Below are 21,822 nucleotides of genomic sequence, written 5' to 3'. Positions count from 1 at the left end.
ATATCCACCTACAGACATGGTGGCCCATCCAGGTTAATGCACCAGTACTGGTAACAAATGTAAGGGAAATTTGGGACTCTGTGCTAGTTTTGTGTGGCACATTCTTTTTCTTATCTTTTTTTAAAGTTTATTTATTTTGAGAGAGAGCAAGTGGGGGAGGGGTACATGAGAGAGAGAGAGGGAGAGAGGGGGGAGAGGGAGAGAGAGAGAGAGAGAGAGAGAGAGAGAGAGAGAGAGAATCTCAAGTAGGCTCCATGCTGCCCGTGCAGAGCCAGACACAGGGCTTGAACTCACAAACTCTGCGATCATGACCTGAGCCAAAATCAAGAGTCAGTCACTTAAATGACTGAGCCACCCAGGTGCCCCTGTCTGGCACATTCTAAAATTTTTTTTAATTTTATATGTTTATTTTTGAGAGAGAGCACGCATGTGCATGCGTGCAAGCGGGGGAGGGGCAGAGAGCGTGGGGAATGGAGGATCGGAAGCGGGCCTTGTGCTCACAGCAGAGAACCCCACGTGGGGCTCGAACTCACAGCTAAATCATGACCTGAGCTGAAGTTGGACCCTTAACGGACAGAGCCACCCAGGCACATTACACATTATGTAAGTAAGGTCTGCGCTGGGCCTCAGGTTTTTTGGGGGGGGATGCTCTAAGGTGGAGATCACAGCCTGGGGATTCCAGCCATGTAAGGGAGCAATTCACCTTAGACCCTCAGGCTCAGGGGAGCAGGACAGACAGGAAGGCTGTTCCTTCTGGGAAAAGCAGCTTGTAAAGAATGAAAATTCCACTAGATGAGCATGTTTACAGAATAAAAATGTCTGTTAACCCTCAGCCATGATTCTGTACCCTTTATAGCTTCCCCTTTACAGGAACAGCTGCTCAGAATACCCCGCAAGGGTACAGCTGTGATTAGGTCTTAAATTAAGGCCACCTCCAGCATGTATTCCTTACTGCCAGCTGGTACTGATGAACACTGAAACCCAAGGTGCTGCCTTTGATGCTTAACACCTGTGCAACCTTCCACAAAGTTCCTTTCTCTCCGTGCCTGTTTTCCCATCTGTAAAATGCCGGTAACGGTAGTGCGTCACATTGTTTGGATCAGGTCAGGCAGGTAACGTAAAGCTCTGGACATTAGTGAGCACCCTAATAATACTAGTTACGATTTGTTGCAGTGTCTGATGCGGGTCCTTGACGATGCCCCGACATGCGTGCGATCTGTGGTCCTGCAGTGTCACCTGTTGCGTGTGTCCTTTCGGTGCATCTGTACAGCGGTGCTGCCACTTTTTCTAGGTAGACGGCATCTGGGGATCTTGAGGACGGCTGGGTCTGCGCGTCTACGGGGAGCCCCGGAGAGGACTCGCGCAGCCGCAGAAGGGCCTGCAGTGGCGCCTGCCGGCCGCTGGGGGCCGCAGGGGCCGCTGGGTTCGCCCCGCCCCGAGGGGGTCAGGGGTCACCGAATGGCCGGAGATCGGCAGGTCGTCGCGGGTACGCGGTCTTGGGCCCATGGCGCCCGCGCAGCGTTGCCCTCTGTGCCGCCAGACCTTCTTCTGTGGTCGCGGACACGTGTATAGTCGCAAGCACCAGCGGCAGCTGAAGGAGGCTTTGGAGCGGCTCCTGCCCCAGGTGCGGGCGGGAGGCGGAAGGGGGCCGCGGCCCGCCTGGGGGCGGGGATGCGGGCATTGCGGTGAGAGCGCGAGGGTGTGGGGTGCGGGGGGACCCCTGGGGTCCTACACGGCCTCTCCCCGCCGCAGGTGGAGGCCGCCCGCAAAGCCATCCGCGCCGCTCAGGTGGAGCGTTACGTGCCGGAGCACGAGCGGTGCTGCTGGTGCCTGTGCTGCGGCCGTGAGGTGCGGAAACACCTGAGCCACGGAAACCTGACCGTGCTGCACGGGGGGCTGCTGGAGCATCTGGCCAGGTGAGAAGCGGCCTGGGAGCCTCATCCAGCCCACTCGCCTGCTTGTGTGGGAGGGAGGGTTTAGGAGTGGGGGAGAGGAAGAACGCTCTGATGGTTTGATGAGGGTGGATTGAGTCACCTTTAGGCATTGCATTCTCTAGGGGTAGAAGGGTTTATGGCTTCCATGGCCCCAGCGGTAGTGGTGGGAAAGCCAGCTGGGTAGCTGGCTCGGGATTACCTCCCATCGTCTATCAGATGCCTCTGTTTTTCTTGGAAGAGGGAGACTGGACATCTGGAAGAGACTGATACAGTATCGTCCGCCTTGCCCAGAGGCAGAAACCCCGATGTCAGTGTGCACTACGTATCTGATGTCTGCATAGCTGAGTAATGTTTTGTAATAGATCATTGAGATGATTCCTTCCTTCTCAGCCCGGAGCACAAGAAAGCAACCAACAGATTCTGGTGGGAGAACAAGGCGGAGTTCCAGATGAAAGAGAAGTTTCTGATCTCCTCCCAAGACTATGCACGGTAAGTCATTGGTAATGAAAGGTGAACTAACAGAACAGGGCTTCTCTGGGTCTGGGTCAGGTTCTAGAGCTTCCTCTACTAATTGGAAAATTCAGTAGGGACTTCATAAGTATCTATCGTTTTCATAGCACTCATGGTGCTAGGCACTATACTGGACACAAAAGTGTGACAGTCCTTGAAAGGTTTATATCTACTTGGGGGGGGGGGGATTTACAATGCCGTTAGCAAATGGAGAATAGTATATAACAAAAATTGACTATAACCAACTATTTAAATGCGTGGTACAGAGAAGATGAAGTCCTTTAGAAATAGAACAGGCTTGTTATAGTGTGCAAGAAACTGGTACTCCCCCAGTGTCAATAGTTTTAGACTCTATTTTAACTGGCCTCTGAAGGACCCTGAGAAACTGGAGTGCAGGAAGCTGGTCAGCACGGAGTGGGGGTGAGTGCTGACTGCTTCAGGAAGAGGACACAGGCAGCCTCACACTATGTTTATTGGGACTATATTGAGATTATGGGGTACGGAGCCCAAGGGGATCCCAGAGCCAAAGTTACAGAAAAACTCATGTCTGTCCTCAGTGTGGAGAATGATGAGGGGCTGGTAAGAAATGCCTAAAACTTACTACCTTGCCTTCAAATCTGTGGTTCATACAGGCAGGAGATGGGAAACTGAGGCCAAAAAGCACTCACTCCTTACATCCTGACCCAGCTCCAGATGGTTTTGGTGGGTGAATAAAGGATAGCTGAGCAGAAAAGGTTATAATTGAGAATTGCGAGGATGGACACTTTGAACTTTTTTTTTTTCCTATGTTTATTTATTTTTGGGACAGAGAGAGACAGAGTGCAAGTGGGCAGAGTGGGAGGGGCAGAGAGAGAGAGGGAGACACAGAATCGGAAACAGGCTCCGGGCTCTGAGCCGTCAGCACAGAGCCCGATGCGGGGCTCGAACCCACGAACCGTGAGATCGTGACCTGAGCTGAAGTCGGACGCTTAACCGACCGAGCCACCCGGGCGCCCCTGAACTTTTTATTAGTTTTGACTTCTGAATCTTACAAATTTCAAGGTCACACGCACAAGGCAAAACCAAGCCTAATTTGACCAGTAAAGATACCACGAGCCCTCTTTAGACTGTTCATCACATACGCAGCAAAAAGAATACACCTCAAGTGCCCACTTCCCAGGTCCTGGCCCCACCCTCCAGAAAGAACCACCCCGAAACACAAAGAGCTAGCTAACTGCAGTGTGAGCACGGGACACCCTGCTGCTGGGGAGCCCAGTCTGGCCTACAGCTTTAATCTGGGCGGGCAGAAAGCAGCATACTGCCATCAGAGCCCGGAGGCGATGACAGACTCTCATGACGGCCCGGGGGTGTTGGGGGAGGTCGGGAGGCGAGTGGCAGATGGCCCCACAGCAGCTTTTCAGCTCCGCCATCCTCTCGTATTCCAGGGGCATCACACAAGCGTCCGGCTAAGACTCTGATGCTACAGTTCTAGGCTTTGCCCGTAGGGATGGGCACAAGGCTGCCGGGGCACCGTGGTAGAGCCACTCCCTCAGCGTTTTACATATTCAGATCAGGCCAGAAAGCAAATCCTAAAATTAACTGCCAACAGTGACAAGTTATCATAACTGTATATAAATTGGTATCACAAAAGAATAAGAATTTAAGTAACTTGAACACAAAATTCGGACCGTATACCCTCAAGAAGGCTCTAAGGACTAAAAAACTGCAAAGAAATTGAGGCTTGCTTAGTTTTTTTGTGATAGTGGGATCAGTAGTATTGGTATTATTCTGATACCTTTACATGTGTATGTAAGATAAAAACAACTGCAAGCATATTGGTGGTGTTCCAAATATGGACCAATTCAAAAGGATAATTGATCAAAAAGGATAATTGATTTTTTTTAAAAAAATGTTTAGAGTACACATGTGCACGTTGGGGGTTGGGGAGAGGGAGAGAATCCCAAGCAGGCTCCATGCTCAGCACAGAGCCCAGTGCAGGGCTCGATCTCAAAACCACGAGATCATGACCTGAGCTGAAATCAAGAGTCGGACCTTTACCTGAGCACCCAGGTGCTCCGATCATTGATTTTCTTACGTATGGTAATGGTTTCATGGTATCTTAGGCTCTTCCTGTTCTTAGGTGCATGCTGAAGTTTTCAGTTAAGTCTCATGATGTTCTAAAGCCCATTTTTGATTTGGAAAAAGGAAATGTGTGCATAGAAGAGAAGTGGAGCCAGTATGGCAAAATGTTAACAGTGAATCTGGTTGAAAGGTACATTGGTGTTCTTCGTTCTATTTTGATTTTGAAATTACCAAAACTTAAAGAAAAAGTGATCTGAAGGTCTTTTCATAACTGGCAGGGATTGGAGTTCTTGGCTGACTTGCCCTTTTTCTTTAGATTCAAGAAATCCATGGTGAAAGGTTTGGATTCCTATGAGGAAAAAGAGGATGAAGTAATCAAAGAGGTGAGTTGAAAGAAAGGCCTCTGGAGGACCCAACCTTACGACCTTGTACCTAGCTAAGCAGCCTCTCTCCCACAGATGGCAGCTCAGATCCGTGAGGTGGAGCACAGCCGGCGGGAGCTGGTTCGGTCCGTCTTAGAGGTTGGTTTCCCTCGGAGGAGCCAGAGCAGTATCCAAATCCATTTGATCCCTGGTTCTCCAGGTCCAGCATTTCACCTACCAGCTCTTCTAAGAGAACTCATGGACTCCATGCTTCATCTGCTCAGCTTGAATTCCCTTAACTGTCTGCCAGGGGGGCAGGCCTTGTCAGTGGCAATGTGGGCAAGGCAGGGAAGGGAGGAGGGAGGGACGGAGGGAAGTTTGCGAGGACAGTACCTTCCATAGGCTAGTTTCCTTCTGAAGGGTGGGAGCATGGCCAAGACAGACTGTTAAAGGGTCCTAGACACATTTATTTTTCCTGAATCAAACTCAGCCTCAGGCAGTGCCAGACCCAGAAGAAGGCTCTTCAGCGCTTGGAAGCTGGAAAGGGACCAACAGGTAAACTTGTTAAGGATTCTTGTTGAGGGTCTGACATGTTAGAGCCTTCTGTAACTTTCTGGCTGGGAAATGGGAACAAAGTTCATCTGTGCCATCCTCATGGCTCAAGGACCTCATCTGCCAGCCTGGCTCCTGTCTGTCTTTTTCAGTCAAGTGGCCTCCGCCTCGCAGCAGCCTTCCTACTTGGACCTGCCACCAGCCCCGGAGCTTGACTGGATGGAAACAGGACAACCTTTGACATTCATTGGCCATCAGGTACAATGGATAAGCCAGCCAGGAAGGGCCAATGTCCCCTTAGTTCCCAGGACACCATCTCTCCTGGGTTTCGTACCTATCCTAACCCTTCCTTTCTTTTCTGTGTTGTTCCATAGTATGTTCTCAGACCCATTTCCTCACCCTCCAGTGATCTCATCACACCTTTGCCCCAATGCCTTTGCAGAACCCCCAAGTCCCACTCAATGTAGGATATCTATAAATATCTCATAAGCACTTGAAGCTAACCTCTACCATTCTATTATTCTATTAACTGTGGATGAGTTATTTCCTCTTCCATCACCTGACTAGAAGGTGGCCTCCAGATACATACACTTTCCCGCAAGTTTCAATTCCTCCTGCACTCCTGTCCCACAGAAAGTCACTGCTTCACCTATTCTTATGTTGTCTACGCCAGCCATATTGTGCTTCCTGTCTTTGCACATGTAGTTATCATTGCCTTAAGTAACGTTTACCTTCCTTCAGCCTAGTTCAAATGTCACCTTTTCATGGAATGACTATCTGAACAGGTTGCCTGTTATAAATGTACTTAGTACCATGTAAAAAGCTGCAAATATAATGTGTGATTTATGCTCAATTCTCTTCCCCTATGATACATACGCCCTATGAGTAAAGGGTTTTGCTTACCGGCATCTAGCAGGCATTCTGTTTTTGGACATCTTCATTACGGAGACCCAGAAGTCTCTTGAGGACAAGACTGTTTCTCAGTTATCTGTGCTCTTAGGATTTAACTTCAAACCAGGGCACAGAACTAGCACTTGTAGTGCTTCCACTACCCCTCCCCCCCTCCTGTGGTTTGTCCTTTCTCTAGCTAGGAGTATCCACCCTGTCCTGGCTTCTCATCTGGGATTTTTCCCCTCCATTTCTAACTACAGGACACGCCAGGAATTGGTAACATCCACTCAGGTAAGGCCTAAGGCAGTGTTTCTCAGATGGTAAGAAACAATTATTTTAAAGAGTAAAACTGATTAAGTACTACCCGGGGCCCCTGGGTGGCTCAGTCAGTTAAGCTCAGGTCACGATCTCATTTTGTGAGTTTGAGCCCCATGTTGGGCTGTGCACTGACAGTGCAAAACCTACTTGGGTTTCTTTCTCTCCCCCTTTCTGCCCTTCCCTTACTCGCATTATCTCAAAATAAATTTAGAAAAAATTTTAAAGTACAGTATGGAGTACTATCTTGTGGGTAACAAGATAGAGTTGTATCTTGAATACATGAAAAACTCAAAACTCAGAAGTCACGTAAAAAGATGCTCATCAGAGTGGCTAAAATTAAAGATGGACTGTGTTAACGCTCATATACTGCTATCAGGAATGTAGAATAGCAGAACCAATTGGAAAACAGCTCAGGAGTTTAAAAAGTTAAACACATACCCACTGTTATAGGATACAGACGTTACAAGATAAAAGAAAGCTTACCTGCGCACAGGCTTACAACACACATGGTCACAGCTTTATCTGTAGTACCTCTAAGCTGAAAACGAGCCATATGCCCCTCAACAAAGCAACGACAGAGTAGTGCCCAACAAGGAAGGAACTGTTGTTAAGCGCAGCATAGATAAATCTCAAAACTGTTAGAAGCCAGACCAAAACCAGGTACGTCCTAGAAAATGCAAACTAGAGTAACAGAAGCAAACCCATGGTTCCCTGGGGCTGTGAACAGGGATATGGGGAGGTACAGGAAATATTTCTAAGGGTTTTTCTTTTCAGATCGTACACTTTCAATGTGTGCAGCTGTATGTCAGTTATGCCTCAACGAAGGTATTAAATATCAGCACATCATGTCACATGTAAGGTGTGTTTCTTTAAATTAGTCCAGGGCCCTCAACTTCCCAAGGTCCTGGGTTTTGTTTTTGAACGTTTCTAGTTACCAATCAGTTAAGAGCTTTTACCTTGGGCAGTTTCACAGTAGCCTAAAACTTTGCCTTAATTTCTGCTGAATGGGTCTTTTCCAGGAGCTACACCTCCCTGGATGGTCCAAGATGAGGAATACAGCTCTGGAAACCAACAAATAGGGCCCTCCTATGAAGAATTTCTTAAAGAAAGTAAGTAAAAAAAATTCCAGAGTGGGAATGGGTTAAGTTTTCCTACTCAAAGAAAACTGTTTACTTCTTTGTAGAAGAAAAACAGAAATTGAAGAAACTCCCCCCAGACAGAGTTGGGGCCAACTTTGATCACAACACCAGCACCAGTGTAGGCTGGCTGCCCTCTTTCGGCCGCGTCTGGAATAATGGACGCCGCTGGCAATCTAGGTATGGGCCCAGTGCCAGGACCCCAACCCACTACCCCTTTGGAGAGATCTCAGCCTTCATCCTGTTAACCCTTCACTTTCTTTCAGACATCAATTTAAAACGGAAGCTGCGGCAAGGAGCAAACAGTCACATAAAGAAAGAAAGCCAAATGTTTCCTGATACTTTTCCAACCACCATGAGGCACAAAGCCAAGCCAACAAACCCATACCTGCTCTTCTCTCTTATCCTTTGTAACTGCTTTTCTTAGGAAAAGACACATACCCACTTATTTGATTTAATAAAGTTTTATTTTCCAAAATGTACAGTTGGTGGTGGAATCTGCAAAAGAAAAAGAAAAATCACAATCATAAAGCCTTATGCAGCAGGGGGATGTATACTTTCTACACGATGAGCCCGTAGGTTCTTGCCTACCTGTTCATGCATCTTCACCAGCAGCTGGGGCATCTCCACCCTTGGTGTTTCTGGTGTAAATTACTTGAGCTCTGTGCTTTGAAACGAGTTTAATAAGTCCTGGGGAGAAAATAAGGATAAGGTTTTCACACAATCCTATGAAATAAATACTTCACAGACGTGAGAAATACTGAATTTGAGCATGAGAGTTTAATAACAAAGGCAAGCATGCCTATGTTTCTTGGTGATCATCTAATTTGATTTATCCTTTCTAAACGAGGAACCCACTATCTGCTCTTGGGATGGTTACCCTTATTGCACTTTAATAAAACTTAAAAGTCACTATATTTCCATACTAGACACTCCAGGGGCTTAAAATATATATATTCCTATTAAAGTGAGATTACGAGTAGACCCACCACTCGATTTTTAAAACACAGAAATAAAAAATGATTTACTATCAAAGCTTTTAATATTTTAGTAACTGTATTTCAGTACATTTGGGTTACTTCTGTAACTGTATTTTGAGAGAGACCAAGAGAGTGTGAACAGAGAAAGGAGAGGGAGAGAATCTCGAGCAGGCTCTGCACTGTTAGCATAAGCCCAAAGCCTCCCATGAACTAGGAGATCACAACCTGACCCGAAATTAAGAGTTGGATGCTTAACCAACTGATGTCCCTATTCTGTGACTCTTAAAGTGGATTTATTCACTTGAGAACACAAGAAATCCCTGTGCTTCACCACATGACACAACACTGGCCAAGAACCCCGCTTTGAGGTCTACCCTAGAGATAGCATGTTAGAATATTACAATCACTGGTTAGCCTGCGCCCATTTTAATAAATTCCAGTAAAAAACACATTTAAGATGGCTAACATGGTCAGGCCAGTTTTACATGCAAAAGCACACCGGTACGATTTACCCCTCTCACCTTTACTAAGGAGCTCCTGAAGGGCTGCCCTGGCCAGGGAACCTCGAATCTTCAGTCTCTCAGAAACGACAGCTGGAGTTATAAGCTTATAATTGGGAACTTCCTTACAGAGTTTGTCATACGTTGCTTTATCAAACAAGACCAGGTTATTGAGCTTGTCCCGAACTTTGCCTTTGGACCACTTCTGCTCCCAAAAGAAAAAGGACAGTCAGCATTCCCTGGAAGAAATTACTCTTTCCCTCACCAAACCATCTGTGTCACCGGAACTTTTCTTCCATAGCCATAGGAATATACTGCAAAGTTGTCTGTTCTTGCCCTACAGAAATCTACGAAATTTAGAATTTACAGCAACTCTGCAAACTAAGATTCAAGTAATCTGAAACCAAGATACAAAAAAAAGACCCCATTGCCATTTACGTTATCCAAGATAAGTTAGATTAAAAAGAAAAAAAACAACCACCCCCGAACACATCTGCAAGAGTTTCGGGTGTAGGCTAAGCCCCACTAAATCAATTAGAACACCACGTGACCATCAGACTACATTCACTTACTGTGTACCACCCCATTCTTCCCAACACAAAACGGTTTGAGAGCACAATTCTAGTCCTCGGACTCTAGACGCCACAACCTTAAAAGCCATTTACTATACACGTCATTTATTACTACAGCTACACGGGCCCGGCGTCCCCAGTGTCTCCCACTCTTGGAGGACTCCACGCCTACCTTCTTTTTGGCCTTGCCCCCCGATTTGTTCACTGGGTCTTTGTCTTTTTTGGCCGATTTCCCGGCATCTTTCTTCTTCTTGTCGTCCTTGGGCGGCTGTGCGGAAAAGGGAGAACGCAGCCAGATCACACGGCAGCCCCACGCTCCGTCTGCAACGGCGCCCCCACCCCGCCCAAACCCCACTACCTGAGCACATGGGTGAAGCAATCCCCCCGCCCGCCCGAAGCAGCCCGGCAAGTCTGGGGCCCTGCGTCTGGTGCCGCCTCCACCCCGTCCCAGCGCTTCCCGGCTCTCGCAGCCGCACCAGTTTCCCACTCGGAAGAGCTCACCATAGCGAAGCTCAGAGAGCAACAGCCAACACCGCAGCCTCGCTAAGATGTCGGACAAAAAAGGAAGCGGCGCTCACGCACGGGCCCAGAAACCTCCACCCTCAGCAAGCGTTTCCGGGGCAAGGGGCGGAGCCAGCGGCGGAAGGTCGTAGGTCCAGCCCCCTCGTCCAGCGGGCGGCAGGGAGGGTGGTTGTCGTTCCCCAGCCGCGCACCCCGAACACTGTCCGCGGCCTTTTGGACTTTGCCGCTAGTTGCGAGGTAGTCACACGTCGCTATCCCCTGGTCCTGGAAACTAATAAAGAGAGAAAACAATCTGCCGGCCTCCGTAACTACCCCCACGATCCCGCTAAGCGTGGTGCTACAAGTGCGCAGGCGCCGGCTTTGCGAGGCTGGGAGGAGGGGGCGGGGGCGAGGGGCGGGTCCCGCGACTGCGGTTCCGGGGCGGGGCCGTCTGGAAGAAGCCGAATCCCCGCCTCTGAGGGGCAGCGGCCGCAATGGCGATTTTTAGCGTGTACGTGGTGAACAAAGCTGGCGGCCTCATCTACCAGTTGGACAGCTACGCGCCACGGGCCGAGGCTGAGAAAACTTTCAGTTACCCTCTTGATCTGCTGCTCAAGCTGCACGACGAGCGTGTGCTGGTTGCCTTCGGCCAGCGCGACGGCATCCGGGGTGGGCTAGGATTGCGTCCGATGGGCGGGCCCGGTGCTGCGGAGTGGGCTGGTGTCTCTGCTGGGCAGTAGGGTGGGGGGAGAGGGGGTGAGGCCGGGTCGCTGGTCCCATCAGCGGAGTCCCCACGCTGGGGCTTCGTTGACCCTTAGCTTCACCTCTACAGTGGGCCACGCAGTGCTGGCCATCAATGGCGTGGACGTGAACGGCAAGTACACGGCCGATGGGAAAGAGGTGCTGGAGTACCTGGGCAACCCTGCTAATTACCCGGTGTCCATTCGGTTCGGCCGACCCCGCCTCACCTCCAATGAGAAGCTCATGCTGGCCTCCATGTTTCACTCGTAAGTCCCCCAACCCTGTCTAGTGCCTTTTGGCCTTCACTTGGCCCTTAGGCTAGCTGGATTAGTGTGGTTCTGCGGGAAGTCTCCTGAGCAGCAGTGCTTACCTTTCTTTGCCTTTTCTTTTTTTTAAGCTTATTTATTTTGAGAGAGCACGCGCAAGCAAGGGAGGGGCAGAAAGAGAGGGAAAGGGTGATTTCCAAGCAGGCTCTGCAGTGTCAGCAGGGAGCCGATGCAGAGCTCGAACCCAGGAGCCAGGAAATTGTGACCCGAGCGGAAACCAAGAGCCGGACGCTCAACCAGCCGAGCCACCCAGGCGCCCCTCTTTGCCTCCTTTTAGGTCATCAGTTCTTGTGTTATGAAAAGAAAAAGAACGAGTCCAGTATAACTAGGCTTTAGATAATACTGGCAATGGTGTGATCTTGTGTAAGTCAACTTCCCTCAGCTTTAGTTTCTAAGTCTTTAAGGTAACTGAACTAAATGATCTTTAAGACCTTTTCCTGCTCTCAACTATAGTATGACCTATGCTGGATAATTATAGTCATGGGGTAAGTAACCCTGGCGCATAGTCCCAGTGTTAATTTCACCCAAAGCTTTCAAGGTAAAATGCTTTACAGCAGAGTAGGAGTGTAAACTACATGCAAAGTTCAAATGAATTTTAAAGAAATTTTGGTGCTTCTGCTAGGCAATTGAGGAAGCTGCCTCTTCCTTTTTTTTTTTTTTTAATGTTTGTTTATTTTTGAGAGAGAGAGAGAGAGAGCTCCCAAGCAAGAGAGAGGGGAGACACAATCTGAAGCAGGCTCCAGGCTGAGCTGTCAGCACAGAACCTGACGCGGGGCTCAAACTCACAAACCATCACACTGCCTCTTCTGACCTCTCAGAGTGTAATGTAAACTCCTCAGCAGCTAGGGTTACTTCAGTGGAAAAGTTTGAGCAGCACCCCTCCCTTAAAACAGTGGGGTGCATTCCCAACCTTACCTCCTTTGCAAATAGGCTGTTCGCAATCGGTTCCCAGCTGTCTCCAGAACAGGGCAGCTCAGGCATTGAGATGCTGGAGACCGACACGTTCAAACTGCACTGTTTCCAGACACTGACAGGTATGCGTCTTCAGATAGGCCAAAGGGATGCACTGGGGGCTGGTTGGGGGAAGGGACTGACCAGAGACAACTTTGGTAAGCAAGGGGGTGGTGGTTAGCTTTTCCTGGGACAATTGCACAGACACATCTGTTTTGCAACTCTAAAACCAATATTTAATCTGATGCCAGTTTTGCCCACACCACCCAGCACGCTCAGCCATGGTTATCTTGTGTGCAGATAAAACCTTAATGTTGCACATGTTTTGGTAAGTGTTTCCAAATGAAACTTGAATGCCAAATGGAAATGACCTTTGGATCATGTCATTGCCTCACTCCCTTAATGGGGATAATTGAAAACTTCCTGAATTTGTTTCCTGCCTGGCACTTGCTGCCGAGGGACCACAAGACTAGGAATTAAGTGACAGAGCTAGAAATCAAAGCTTGGTCTCAATCAGTTGGGTGATGTGATAAAGTCATGTTACTGCTCTGGTCTTACAGATCCACAGTCTTGGTTTTCCTGCTTTACGGAGCAATAGGATAAAAGTAAAAATGGGCTTATGAAAATGCTACACACACACACAGGATGATGTTATTTGCTTTTCTCCACTCTTTGGTAACCATTCCTGGCCCTTCTCCAGGGATCAAGTTTGTGGTACTGGCAGATCCCAGGCAAGCTGGAATAGATTCTCTTCTCCGAAAGATTTATGAGATTTACTCAGACTTTGCCCTCAAGAATCCATTCTACTCCCTGGAAATGCCTATCAGGTAGGTAGTCGCCCTCCCCAGATATTGGTCAAAGCGTCCTCGCCCTTCTCTTTGTGCTCTTCCCCAAGGATATTTTTCAAAAGTGTAAGAAGAGTTATTTTTCAAATAAAACAAAAGTGACTAGCCTTTTCTTGCTATTTTGAAAGACTAAAGACTTTCCTATGGGGTTCATATCCTTCTTCACGGAAGAGTTTCCACTGGCTCTACCTCGGCACCCAAAGTGGGGAAGAGTCTGAGACTTTACACTTTGTCCTCATCTGTGCCACTTGGGTCTGGCCTAGGTGTGAGCTGTTTGACCAGAACCTGAAGTTAGCCCTGGAGGTGGCAGAGAAGGCTGGAACTTTTGGACCTGGGTCATAGGCTGAGCCTGCAATGGATCTCCCAAATTTTGAGAGATCCTGCAGCAGGAAGTCTGCTGTATCCACTCCGATGGAGATCCTCACAGCTTCCTTAGTGCACTTGACAATGGGAGGGTGCAGAGCCTGATGACACATACTGATCCCTGAGCCTTAATACTGCTCTCTGCCCTCCCGTGTCTATCGTGGGCCTATTTCCCAACTCTGTACAGACTTATTTATGGAGGGAGTAGGTCCATAAATGCTAAATAAACATTCCTTTGATCTGTGTTTGCTATCCTAATTGATGGTTTGGGGGGAAAGGATCTGGTGGGTAGACAGGAATGAGAAGAGAATTCTGAGATGAGATATGTTCCAATAGAAAAAAAATAAGTGTTCATTAAATGAATGAACTTGGGGCTTTAAGTCAGGACCTTGGTCTAGTTCCAGAATTGCTGATTTCTAGGGTGATGGTGGAATATTTATCAAATGTTTATAGCCAGCCTTTACTGCTTTATCAAACTTAAACCTCACCCTAATCTCAGGGGGTACATTCTACTATGGACAAGAGATTTAGCAAGGTACAGACACTCTATGCCTCAGAGTCTCAAAGCTAGTTACTAACTGCGTGAGTTTGAACCCAGGCTTTCTGACTATGCTATCATAAGCCACTGTTCGGAGCGCCTAGGTGGCTCAGTCGGTTGAGTGGCCGACTTCAATTCAGGTCATGATCTCACAGTTTGTGAGTTCGAGCCCCGTGTCGGGCTCTGTGCTGACAGCCTGGAGCCTGCTTCCGATTCTTGTTTCCCCCTCTTTCTGGCCCTCTCCTGCTCACCCTCTATCTCCTTCTCTCAAAAATAAATAAACATTAAAAAAAAAATTATAAGCCACTGTTTACTGATTCCCTCCATCAAAGTATTTAATTTGTCTGAAACCCAGTAGCTTCATCTCTAAAATGATCATTGAATTATACAGTGTAAAGTTGAAGGCAAAGGAGACATAAGCTAAAAGGAGTATATGTCAGATCTCCCATTCCAAGGAAATGAAGTCTGTCCTTTTTGGGGTGGAAAAAGCAGGTAGCAAGAGAATATTTTCCAAGGAAAACTGTCTCTGGTCTGTAATACCCCTTTTGAAAGAATGGCTCACTGTGTTTAGTATCAAATCTAGTTTTAATCTCTTTATCAAGTCTTCCTCCCTCCCACCCAGGCCCCGGTGTTCCCGGGGTATTGGTGAGAGTGATGGCCTCCTCTCTGCCTGGAATCTTGAGGTATTGGCAAGAACAGTCACCGTGTGCTAAGAGGCCTTAGGGCAGAAATCATGGCCCATTGGTGCCCTGCAGCTACAGGAGGAGCCTCACCTCTTGTGGGGATGGGGTGGGGTGGGGTGGGGTGGGGTGGGGGTGGGGCAGGGTTCAGGAGAGGAAGAGGGTATTGGAGACTCCCTCACTGTAGGGGTTTCCTGTTTGAAGGCAGGAAATTGGAGCTAATGAAGTCCAAGAACAAAAGTTGTCTTTTAAATAGAGCACAGGATGGGGAGCTGGGACCTCATTAGCCACTGATAACTTCCAGCGCCACCTGGGCGAGGGAAAAGGAGCAAAAAAGGCGATCCAAGGTTCATCGGTAGCCAGAGCAGCCCCACTTTCTTTCTCCCCGCCCCCGCACCTCCCCAGCCCTGTGCAGGGGAAGGTCCACAGGTGGGAGAGGATGCACAGGTGCCTGTACTGTCTTCACTCAGCCTTCTTGGGCACTCGGCCCATCTTGGTGCGGATGTTTCGTAGCAGAAAGAAGGCGACTGTGCTGACTGCACAGATCACTTCGGCCACCCAGAAGGCTGTGCTCCAGCTATAGTGCTTGGCAATGGTGCTGAAGGGCAGCCCAGCCAGAAAGCCGCCCACTGCCAAGGAGGAGGGGAAGAGTCTGGGTCATTTGTGAGGCTAGGGCCGGCGGGGCCTGCCCCAGCCTATAGCTGGCTTAAGTGCGAGGCACAAGTAGGGGTGAGATGGAGACTCCGCTTACCGTTGGCCATGAGTCCCACGATGGCATGGGAGGTGCCGCACAAGTTGGGAGGAGCACTCTCATTGGCTATAACTCCGAACAAGGCAATGGGACCATAGGAGGAGAAACCGAACAGAGCTCCCAACACCAGGATCCAGAGCTGCAAGGGCAGCACAGAGTGGCATTCAGAGTTTGAGAGAGCCTACCTACCTATCTACCTCTGCCAGAGGACAGAACAAATAACTGTAGTAAGGACACAGGAAATGACCTCCCTCACCCCACTTTCTGATATAATGGACAGGGCAGAGCTAGAGGAGTGAGTGCCGCACCGAGCCAACCCGAGGGCCTGTGTGGGTAGGTGAAGGAGGTACAGAAGCCATCCCTCCCAGTTAGATGCTATCTCTTCTCAGAGCTCATGCTAGCTGGATTGGCTAGGGGCAAGGAAGACAGTAGGACAAGGGTAAGACAAACCAGGAAGAAAACCAGAGATAAGGCACCTCGTGCTCCGTAAAGCCTGTGAGCTCAGCGAGAGGGTGAAGAGCTGGAGTCCAGAAAACAACATCCTAGAGGAGCACAGGAAAGAAAAGGAAACCAAGTCCCGAGTCCAGGAGGGGCACCAAAGTACAAAGAGGACACGAGGTAAGACAGACCTGGAAAGGGAGATCTGAGAGGCAAAGAAAGGCCTGGGCCAGGGTGGAGCCAGGGAGAGGAAGCCTGAGAGTCGGCGGCCCTCGCTTTCTCATCCTTGTGCCTGTTGTGGGCCAGGCCCTCATTTACCTTGGAGGAGTTACTGGTCACAGTGACCCGGAAGAGGTACATGGACACGGTCATGCCAGCCATCATGAGCAGCAACAGGCCATGGCGAGGGTTCCCGTAGATGGATAGGCCTGCCTGTGGATACAGTCCCAGCAATGTCAGGGCCTAAAAGCAGCAGAGAACCTCCACCCCTGGACTCTGATACAGCAGGGCCTCTGCTGACAGGTCTTTGGCAATCCCACCACAGCTCTTGGCCCCGGGCAGCTCTGGGAGGCCCCGGGACCTGCTCGTTGTGTTCAGAGGCCAAACTCCACAACATCCCTTCCTCCACCACGGGGCAGGGTCGGGACATGTGCTGGCAAGCTGCACCTGCTTCCTCCTCAACCCCAGTTTTCCTGGGGCTGTGGAGAAGCCCACTGCCAGGCTGAGAGACATTCCAGCTCTCCTTGACATCATTTAAAGCCTTTTCCCCAAGAATCTTAACCTTCACACCCCCAGCGAATAATGGCAGCCTGGAATCATTCCAACCTCCCCCAACCTAAACTGGCTTATGCCAGCCTGCCCGTGCCCCAGGGCTCCCGCCTCTCTGGTGCCTGTCCCAGTCACACTGGGAAGATTTAAAGGGACCCTCCTCCTTCCTGTCCCGTCTGCCCACTCACCTTTGCCATGGCCCGGTCTGACAGGTAGCCAGCTGCGATGCTGCCTACAAGGCCCCCAACCTCCAGGGCACTCATGTAGGAGCTACCTGGAGTAGGGAGTTGTGGTGGGAAGAGGGAAAGGAAGGGTGGGTGTTACACACTGGGGTTGTCCCAGACTGGCTTAAACCCAGAGAGGTACAGGGTCCCCAAGGGTGACCGACCACAGCTGTCTGAGTAGTGCCTGGCCTCAGGGAAAGAAGGAAGGGATAAAGAGAAGCTGGGCCTAAACTTCCCATCCCCTTCATTGACTCCTGCTCCCTAGGCCCACCCCCGTTCCAAACTCATCTTACCCACGAGGACGGATTGTCCTTTCTCCTGGATGAGGAAGAACTGGCCCCAGTCAGTACAGCAGGTCTTTACTCCAAATACCACGAGGTAGCCCGTGGAGAGTACCCACAGGTAGGGGGACAGCAGCAGCTCCTGTAAAGTACTCTCCTCCTTCGAGGAGCCTGGGGGCAGGAGAAGCCAGGCCTGAGGCTCCACTCTTGCTGCTCTGCCCCGACTGAGCCCCCACCACTCATTAGCCAGCCACAGGGCCAGAGTCCATCCACACAGCCAGGGACCAGCAGGAAGGCACCCCTTCACCCACTGTTCTACCCTGTCGCCTCCACTATAGGCCTCAGCAAATGAAACAGGGACCAGGGCACATGGAGGAAGGCACCCAAGCCACTTAAGCTTAGGATGCTGTCCAGGACAGGACAGGGAAGCCTGGCTCTGCTGTGAGGAAGGACTGGGATATAACATGAGTCACACAGCATTTGTTGGCTCTGCCGCTTGTCTGGTACTTAAGTGTCTCTTGGAACGGAGTTTTATTTACTCCCCACCAACTTGCCACCACCATCCCTCCCCCTGCCTCCATCGGCTAGCACAGGGCCAGGCATACAGCCAGACCTCAGTGAAAGTCTGCCAAATGAATCGTGGATGAAGGTGCCCCAGGGATTCGGCTTGGGTGCGTGCTCACCCTTCTTGTCCTTGGAGGGGGCGGGGTCCAGGTTCCGGAGCCCAACGTCAGCAGGTTCATTGTGGATGAGCAGGAGACAGAGGAAGGAGACAACTACACAGAGCGCCCCAGACAGGGCCAGCGTGCTGCGCCAGCTATAGCTCTGGGCGAGGATGGTTGCCAGGATAGGGCCCAGCCCTCCAGCCAGGTTCATGCTGGTTGACAGGACGGCCCACCAGGTGCCAAACTGAGATGGCTCAAACCACTGTGGGGCAGAGGGTTCAGAGTAGGTGCCCACGTTAAACACGTTGAAGGTGAGGGTCAGGTGGGGCAGGGGCGGACCTAGAAGCTCACATTACAGGGACGAGGAAGAGGGCGCCTCTACTTGGCAGGGCCAATTCCCTCATCTGCCACCTGATCCCACCATGTTTAGCTCCTAAAATATCTCGACGAGCAACAGGAGTTGGACTGGAACTCCCGAGGAACCCGCTCTGGGATGGGGGTGCTGGTACTCCCACATGCCCTGTAGGCATCCCCTCGGCCAGTCTCAACTGGCTTCTTGGGAGCAGACACTCACCTTCCGCAGGATCTTCCCACAGGGGGGCCAGCCCAGCCCCTGTGCCAGGCCATTGAGGAACCAGAGAGCAGCAAAGACAGGTACCATGGAGCTCCAGGAAAAGACTACGTTGACCAGGCCGACCAGAAGCAGCCCGGAAGAGAAGAGCCAGCGGGCACTCATCTGGTCAGACAGCACCCCGCTCACAAACTTGCTGATGGCGTAGGCTGCCGACTGGCTGCTGGTGATGAGCCCTGCAGGGGAGGGGAGCAGGAAGCAGCACACCTAGGGGGTTAGGGGCCAGGGCAAGGGCACAGGAGGGACGGAGGAAGGCATGGGGTCACGGGTGTAGAGGTGCCTGGCAGGGTGAGATAGGTTCCTTCCAAGGGGACCAGAAGCAGCCTGTGTTGGAATCCCAGCACCCATTCAGGGGGCGCCGCTACCCCTCCTCACCGCCGGCGCTAGCCCCAGGCTGACCCTTGACTTTTCAACCTGGAGAGTTCCCGCTGCAGCTGTCAGGGGGCAAGAAGGGGAGAACAGGGCAGCCCCACCCTGGGATTTACCCATGCCTGATTACATTTCCTCCTCACCCTGGATGCCGACCCAGGGCTTCTAGCAATTCCGTCACCCCCACCTCTGGGCATGGGGCAAAGAGCTTAGAATTGGAATCGAGGACGTTATTCCCCCTGAAATGTAGCGTGCGGGGCCACGTGAAGTTCCTGTGCCAGGTCTCCAGTTCCCATTGCTTACGACGTCAGTGGCCAGCGTGCACCCTGTGGTCTCAGCACGCACCCACGAGGTGTGGAAACCATGCCCAGAAGCCCCCTAAACGTACTCGGAATAAGCCAGACCTCTGGGGGCGCATGTGGGTCACAGGCACACGAAGACACATCACACAGGCAGCCCTCCTCAGACGCGTATCGACTACACACTCCTGGTGCTTAGCCCACAGCCAGGCGTATGGTTTTCAGAGTCCGGTCGGCGTGTGCCGACTCTCCCTACCCTCCACTGTGCAGACGCTCCACACACGCTACGTGCCTTTATGCACGACACTGCCACCAACACCAACTTGTCCTACGGGTCCTGGGTCCCAGGGCCCACCACCCTGCCCTTCCGTGGCTCACCCAAGTCGTCCTTGTCCAGAGGGATCTCCTCCACCAACGACGGCATGACAAAGGAGAAGGTCTTGCGGTTGAAGTAGTACAGGCTGTAGCCTCCAAACATGGCTGAGAAGATCACAGCGCGGTAATAGCTGTAGCCTTGGGCGGCCATGGTGGAAGGGAGCAGGCCCCAGTGGCCAAGACGCGAAGCCTCCGACCACAGCTCCTGCCTGTGGCTCTCTCAGTGACCAGATCTGCTGAGTTAGGCTTTCTCTGTTCCCTCCTCCACCCAGCCTCCCAGGCTCCCTTTATAGCCACCTTCTGGACAATCATTAAGCCTGGGGCAGCTCGTAGGGAACCCAGTGTCCTGAGGGAGACAAGAAAACAGGAGATTACTGTCGGAGAATCTGTGGGGGCTGGAGGGGGTCCCAGAGGGAGGCACTGCCCATAAGCCAGCACGCTGTGTCCCTAGAATTTCTGCCTTTCTCCGCTCTTCCTTGTCCGCCTGCCTGTGAAACCAGCTGTGATTAAAGGCTCAACCTAATTACTTTTGTCTGCCTGAGCCCAGGGGAGGCAGGGGTGGGATAAAACAGAGCTGCCCTCTCTAGCCCTGCTCCCTCAGCCACCTACCTTCTCATTCATTCAGCCAAAGTTTACTGGTTGCCAGACACTGCACTAGGTGCTCGGTTAGTTTCTACACGCGCACACACACACACACACACACACACACACACTCAGACACATACCCCCACTTCCAAGCCTTCTTAGGGCTGCTGACTCAAGCCCTGTAACTCCCAATGCCTAGCACACATCGGGATGTAGCTGTTTATGGATAGTTGCAGAATTGTAAGCGAGGGGAACTTCCCAGCGCAAGCCCCTGTTGCACTGAAAGCCCCTGTAAAGCCTGCGGTCATGGTCACTCAGCTGCCTCGGGTCCCTTTACCCTATGACGCCAGTGTGGGGTGCCCTCTGGCTGGCTGGGGGCTGCAGGGCGAGTGACAGCACGACCCGTGGGCGGGAAGGTCCACCCGCGGACTTCAGGCTGCACTGCCGAGCCCGCTAGCGTTCTGGGGCCCCGGCAACACGCCCCCGGCTTTTCCGCTCGATTAGGAAAGCAATTGGAGCAGAAGGCGTAGGCGAGAGCCGAGCAGGCGACCGCTCATAGTCTCCCGGAGGCTCCTCGCTCCAGGCGCCTAGTGGCTCAGCCCAGCAGGACGGGGCCAGGCGCAGGCTCTCGGCACCTGCCCAGCCCCGTGTCCTCAAGCTACCCAGGACACCTGACTCGGGCTGCGAGGCCACAGACCCGGCAGCCGGAGAGGTACGGAGACACCGACTGGTGCGACAAAAAAAAGCAGGTGCATGCTGGTGCAGAGCAGCGCCTCAGAGGCCCCCAGACCCAGGAACTGCCCCTCATCCCAGAAGGGGCAGCTGCAGGAACACCTCCGCTTTGGATAGGAAGTTACGGCAACCTTTACTGGGGCTCTAACAAAGGAGCCCCAAGACCCGAGACTCCCCCTCCAGCCCCGCCTTCAGGCGGCACCCCTCCCCAGCATTTGTCCCGCTACCTGCACTCAGGCGGGAGCCGGAATAGGACAGAGCCCGGAGGCGGGACCGCATGCGCATGCGCCTGCGCTCGCTAGGGGGCGGGGCCTCCGCCTGCGCCTAGCTGGCTGAGAGCCAAGTCCACCTCCAAGGGTGTAGTCCAAAGCTGCCCGTAGTACTGGTCCTTGGGTGAGAACAGCGCCCCTTAGGGGCTGGACTCGTAGGTCCCTTCTTTAACCGATGGCATTCAACATACCAGTTTTTAGTGAGCGCCTCCCGCTACCAATCACTGTTCCGCGTTAACAGTCTGGAAAAAGCCTTGTAGAGAGCACAGTCTTTTCTGTAAGAAATTAAAGCAGTCTTCAATAAATACAGTATGAACATTTGATTTGTAATCAGACTGTTGGGGACAAAGTTAAGACAAAATACACGGGGTGTTTAAAGTGCCTGGCCAGGAATAAACCTTAAATTCTAATCCTGGACCCACTACATTTTAACAATGTGACCTCGGGTAATAATTTCTATGAACCCCAGTTTCTTACCAACCTCATAGGTTCATGTGAGGACTCAATAGAAGATTTATTATTATTTTTTAAAGATTTTATTTTTCTAAATATTCTCTAAGTGGGGCCCGAACTCACAACTCCAAGATCAAGAGTCACATACTCCACCAGCTGAGCCAGCCAGGAGCCCCTCAACAGAAGATTTAGATAAGAATTTAGAAAATTTAGGTAATCGC

General features: G+C 51.2%; 4 protein-coding genes across 8 annotated transcripts; 2 read left to right on the top strand and 2 right to left on the bottom strand.

Moving 5' to 3' along the window:
• The first annotated feature begins 1,434 nt into the window (after nucleotides 1-1,434).
• Nucleotides 1,435-8,246, top strand: CENATAC (centrosomal AT-AC splicing factor). Of its 3 annotated transcripts, XM_060604952.2 has the most exons (12): nucleotides 1,435-1,624; nucleotides 1,753-1,916; nucleotides 2,325-2,423; nucleotides 4,564-4,695; nucleotides 4,822-4,888; nucleotides 4,964-5,026; nucleotides 5,358-5,422; nucleotides 5,572-5,677; nucleotides 6,571-6,601; nucleotides 7,648-7,737; nucleotides 7,812-7,944; nucleotides 8,031-8,246. In XM_060604952.2, exons 1-12 carry the CDS (start codon nucleotides 1,505-1,507, stop codon nucleotides 8,101-8,103), a joined length of 1,143 nt encoding a protein of 380 aa, XP_060460935.1. In that variant the 5' UTR covers nucleotides 1,435-1,504; the 3' UTR covers nucleotides 8,104-8,246. The 3 variants fall into 3 exon arrangements, with proteins under 3 accessions (XP_060460935.1, XP_060460936.1, XP_060460938.1); XM_060604953.2 differs by lacking the exon at nucleotides 4,564-4,695; XM_060604955.2 differs by lacking the exons at nucleotides 6,571-6,601; nucleotides 7,812-7,944; nucleotides 8,031-8,246.
• RPS25 (ribosomal protein S25) lies at nucleotides 8,210-10,434 on the bottom strand. The gene is made up of 5 exons (XM_060604959.2): nucleotides 10,318-10,434; nucleotides 9,989-10,084; nucleotides 9,266-9,449; nucleotides 8,356-8,454; nucleotides 8,210-8,262 (listed from the first exon to the last, which is right to left on the bottom strand). The coding sequence occupies exons 1-4, from the start codon at nucleotides 10,318-10,320 to the stop codon at nucleotides 8,360-8,362; spliced, it is 378 nt and encodes a 125-aa protein (XP_060460942.1). The 5' UTR covers nucleotides 10,321-10,434; the 3' UTR covers nucleotides 8,210-8,262; nucleotides 8,356-8,359.
• A 297-nt stretch (nucleotides 10,435-10,731) lies between these two features.
• On the top strand, nucleotides 10,732-13,788 carry TRAPPC4 (trafficking protein particle complex subunit 4). Its single transcript, XM_060604958.2, has 5 exons — nucleotides 10,732-10,986; nucleotides 11,150-11,324; nucleotides 12,315-12,418; nucleotides 13,036-13,162; nucleotides 13,444-13,788. The coding sequence occupies exons 1-5, from the start codon at nucleotides 10,812-10,814 to the stop codon at nucleotides 13,520-13,522; spliced, it is 660 nt and encodes a 219-aa protein (XP_060460941.1). The 5' UTR covers nucleotides 10,732-10,811; the 3' UTR covers nucleotides 13,523-13,788.
• SLC37A4 (solute carrier family 37 member 4) lies at nucleotides 12,363-21,173 on the bottom strand. 3 transcript variants are annotated; one of them, XM_060604948.3, is made up of 10 exons: nucleotides 21,107-21,173; nucleotides 19,566-19,908; nucleotides 18,463-18,695; nucleotides 17,907-18,150; nucleotides 17,236-17,394; nucleotides 16,907-16,992; nucleotides 16,269-16,382; nucleotides 15,989-16,054; nucleotides 15,513-15,651; nucleotides 14,648-15,390 (listed from the first exon to the last, which is right to left on the bottom strand). In XM_060604948.3, exons 2-10 carry the CDS (start codon nucleotides 19,711-19,713, stop codon nucleotides 15,224-15,226), a joined length of 1,356 nt encoding a protein of 451 aa, XP_060460931.2. In that variant the 5' UTR covers nucleotides 19,714-19,908; nucleotides 21,107-21,173; the 3' UTR covers nucleotides 14,648-15,223. The 3 variants fall into 3 exon arrangements, with proteins under 3 accessions (XP_060460933.2, XP_060460931.2, XP_060460932.2); XM_060604950.3 differs by lacking the exons at nucleotides 14,648-15,390; nucleotides 21,107-21,173 and adding an exon at nucleotides 12,363-12,474 and having other exon boundaries at nucleotides 19,566-21,059; XM_060604949.3 differs by lacking the exons at nucleotides 15,989-16,054; nucleotides 21,107-21,173 and having other exon boundaries at nucleotides 19,566-21,050.
• Between the last annotated feature and the right edge of the window lie 649 nt (nucleotides 21,174-21,822).

Source organism: Panthera onca, chromosome D1 (genome assembly GCF_046562875.1).
Source record: "Panthera onca isolate mPanOnc1 chromosome D1, mPanOnc1 haplotype 2, whole genome shotgun sequence".
Classification (NCBI taxonomy): domain Eukaryota; kingdom Metazoa; phylum Chordata; class Mammalia; order Carnivora; family Felidae; genus Panthera; species Panthera onca.
Note: the sequence above shows the minus strand (reverse complement) of the source record. Positions and strands in the feature narration are given on the sequence as shown.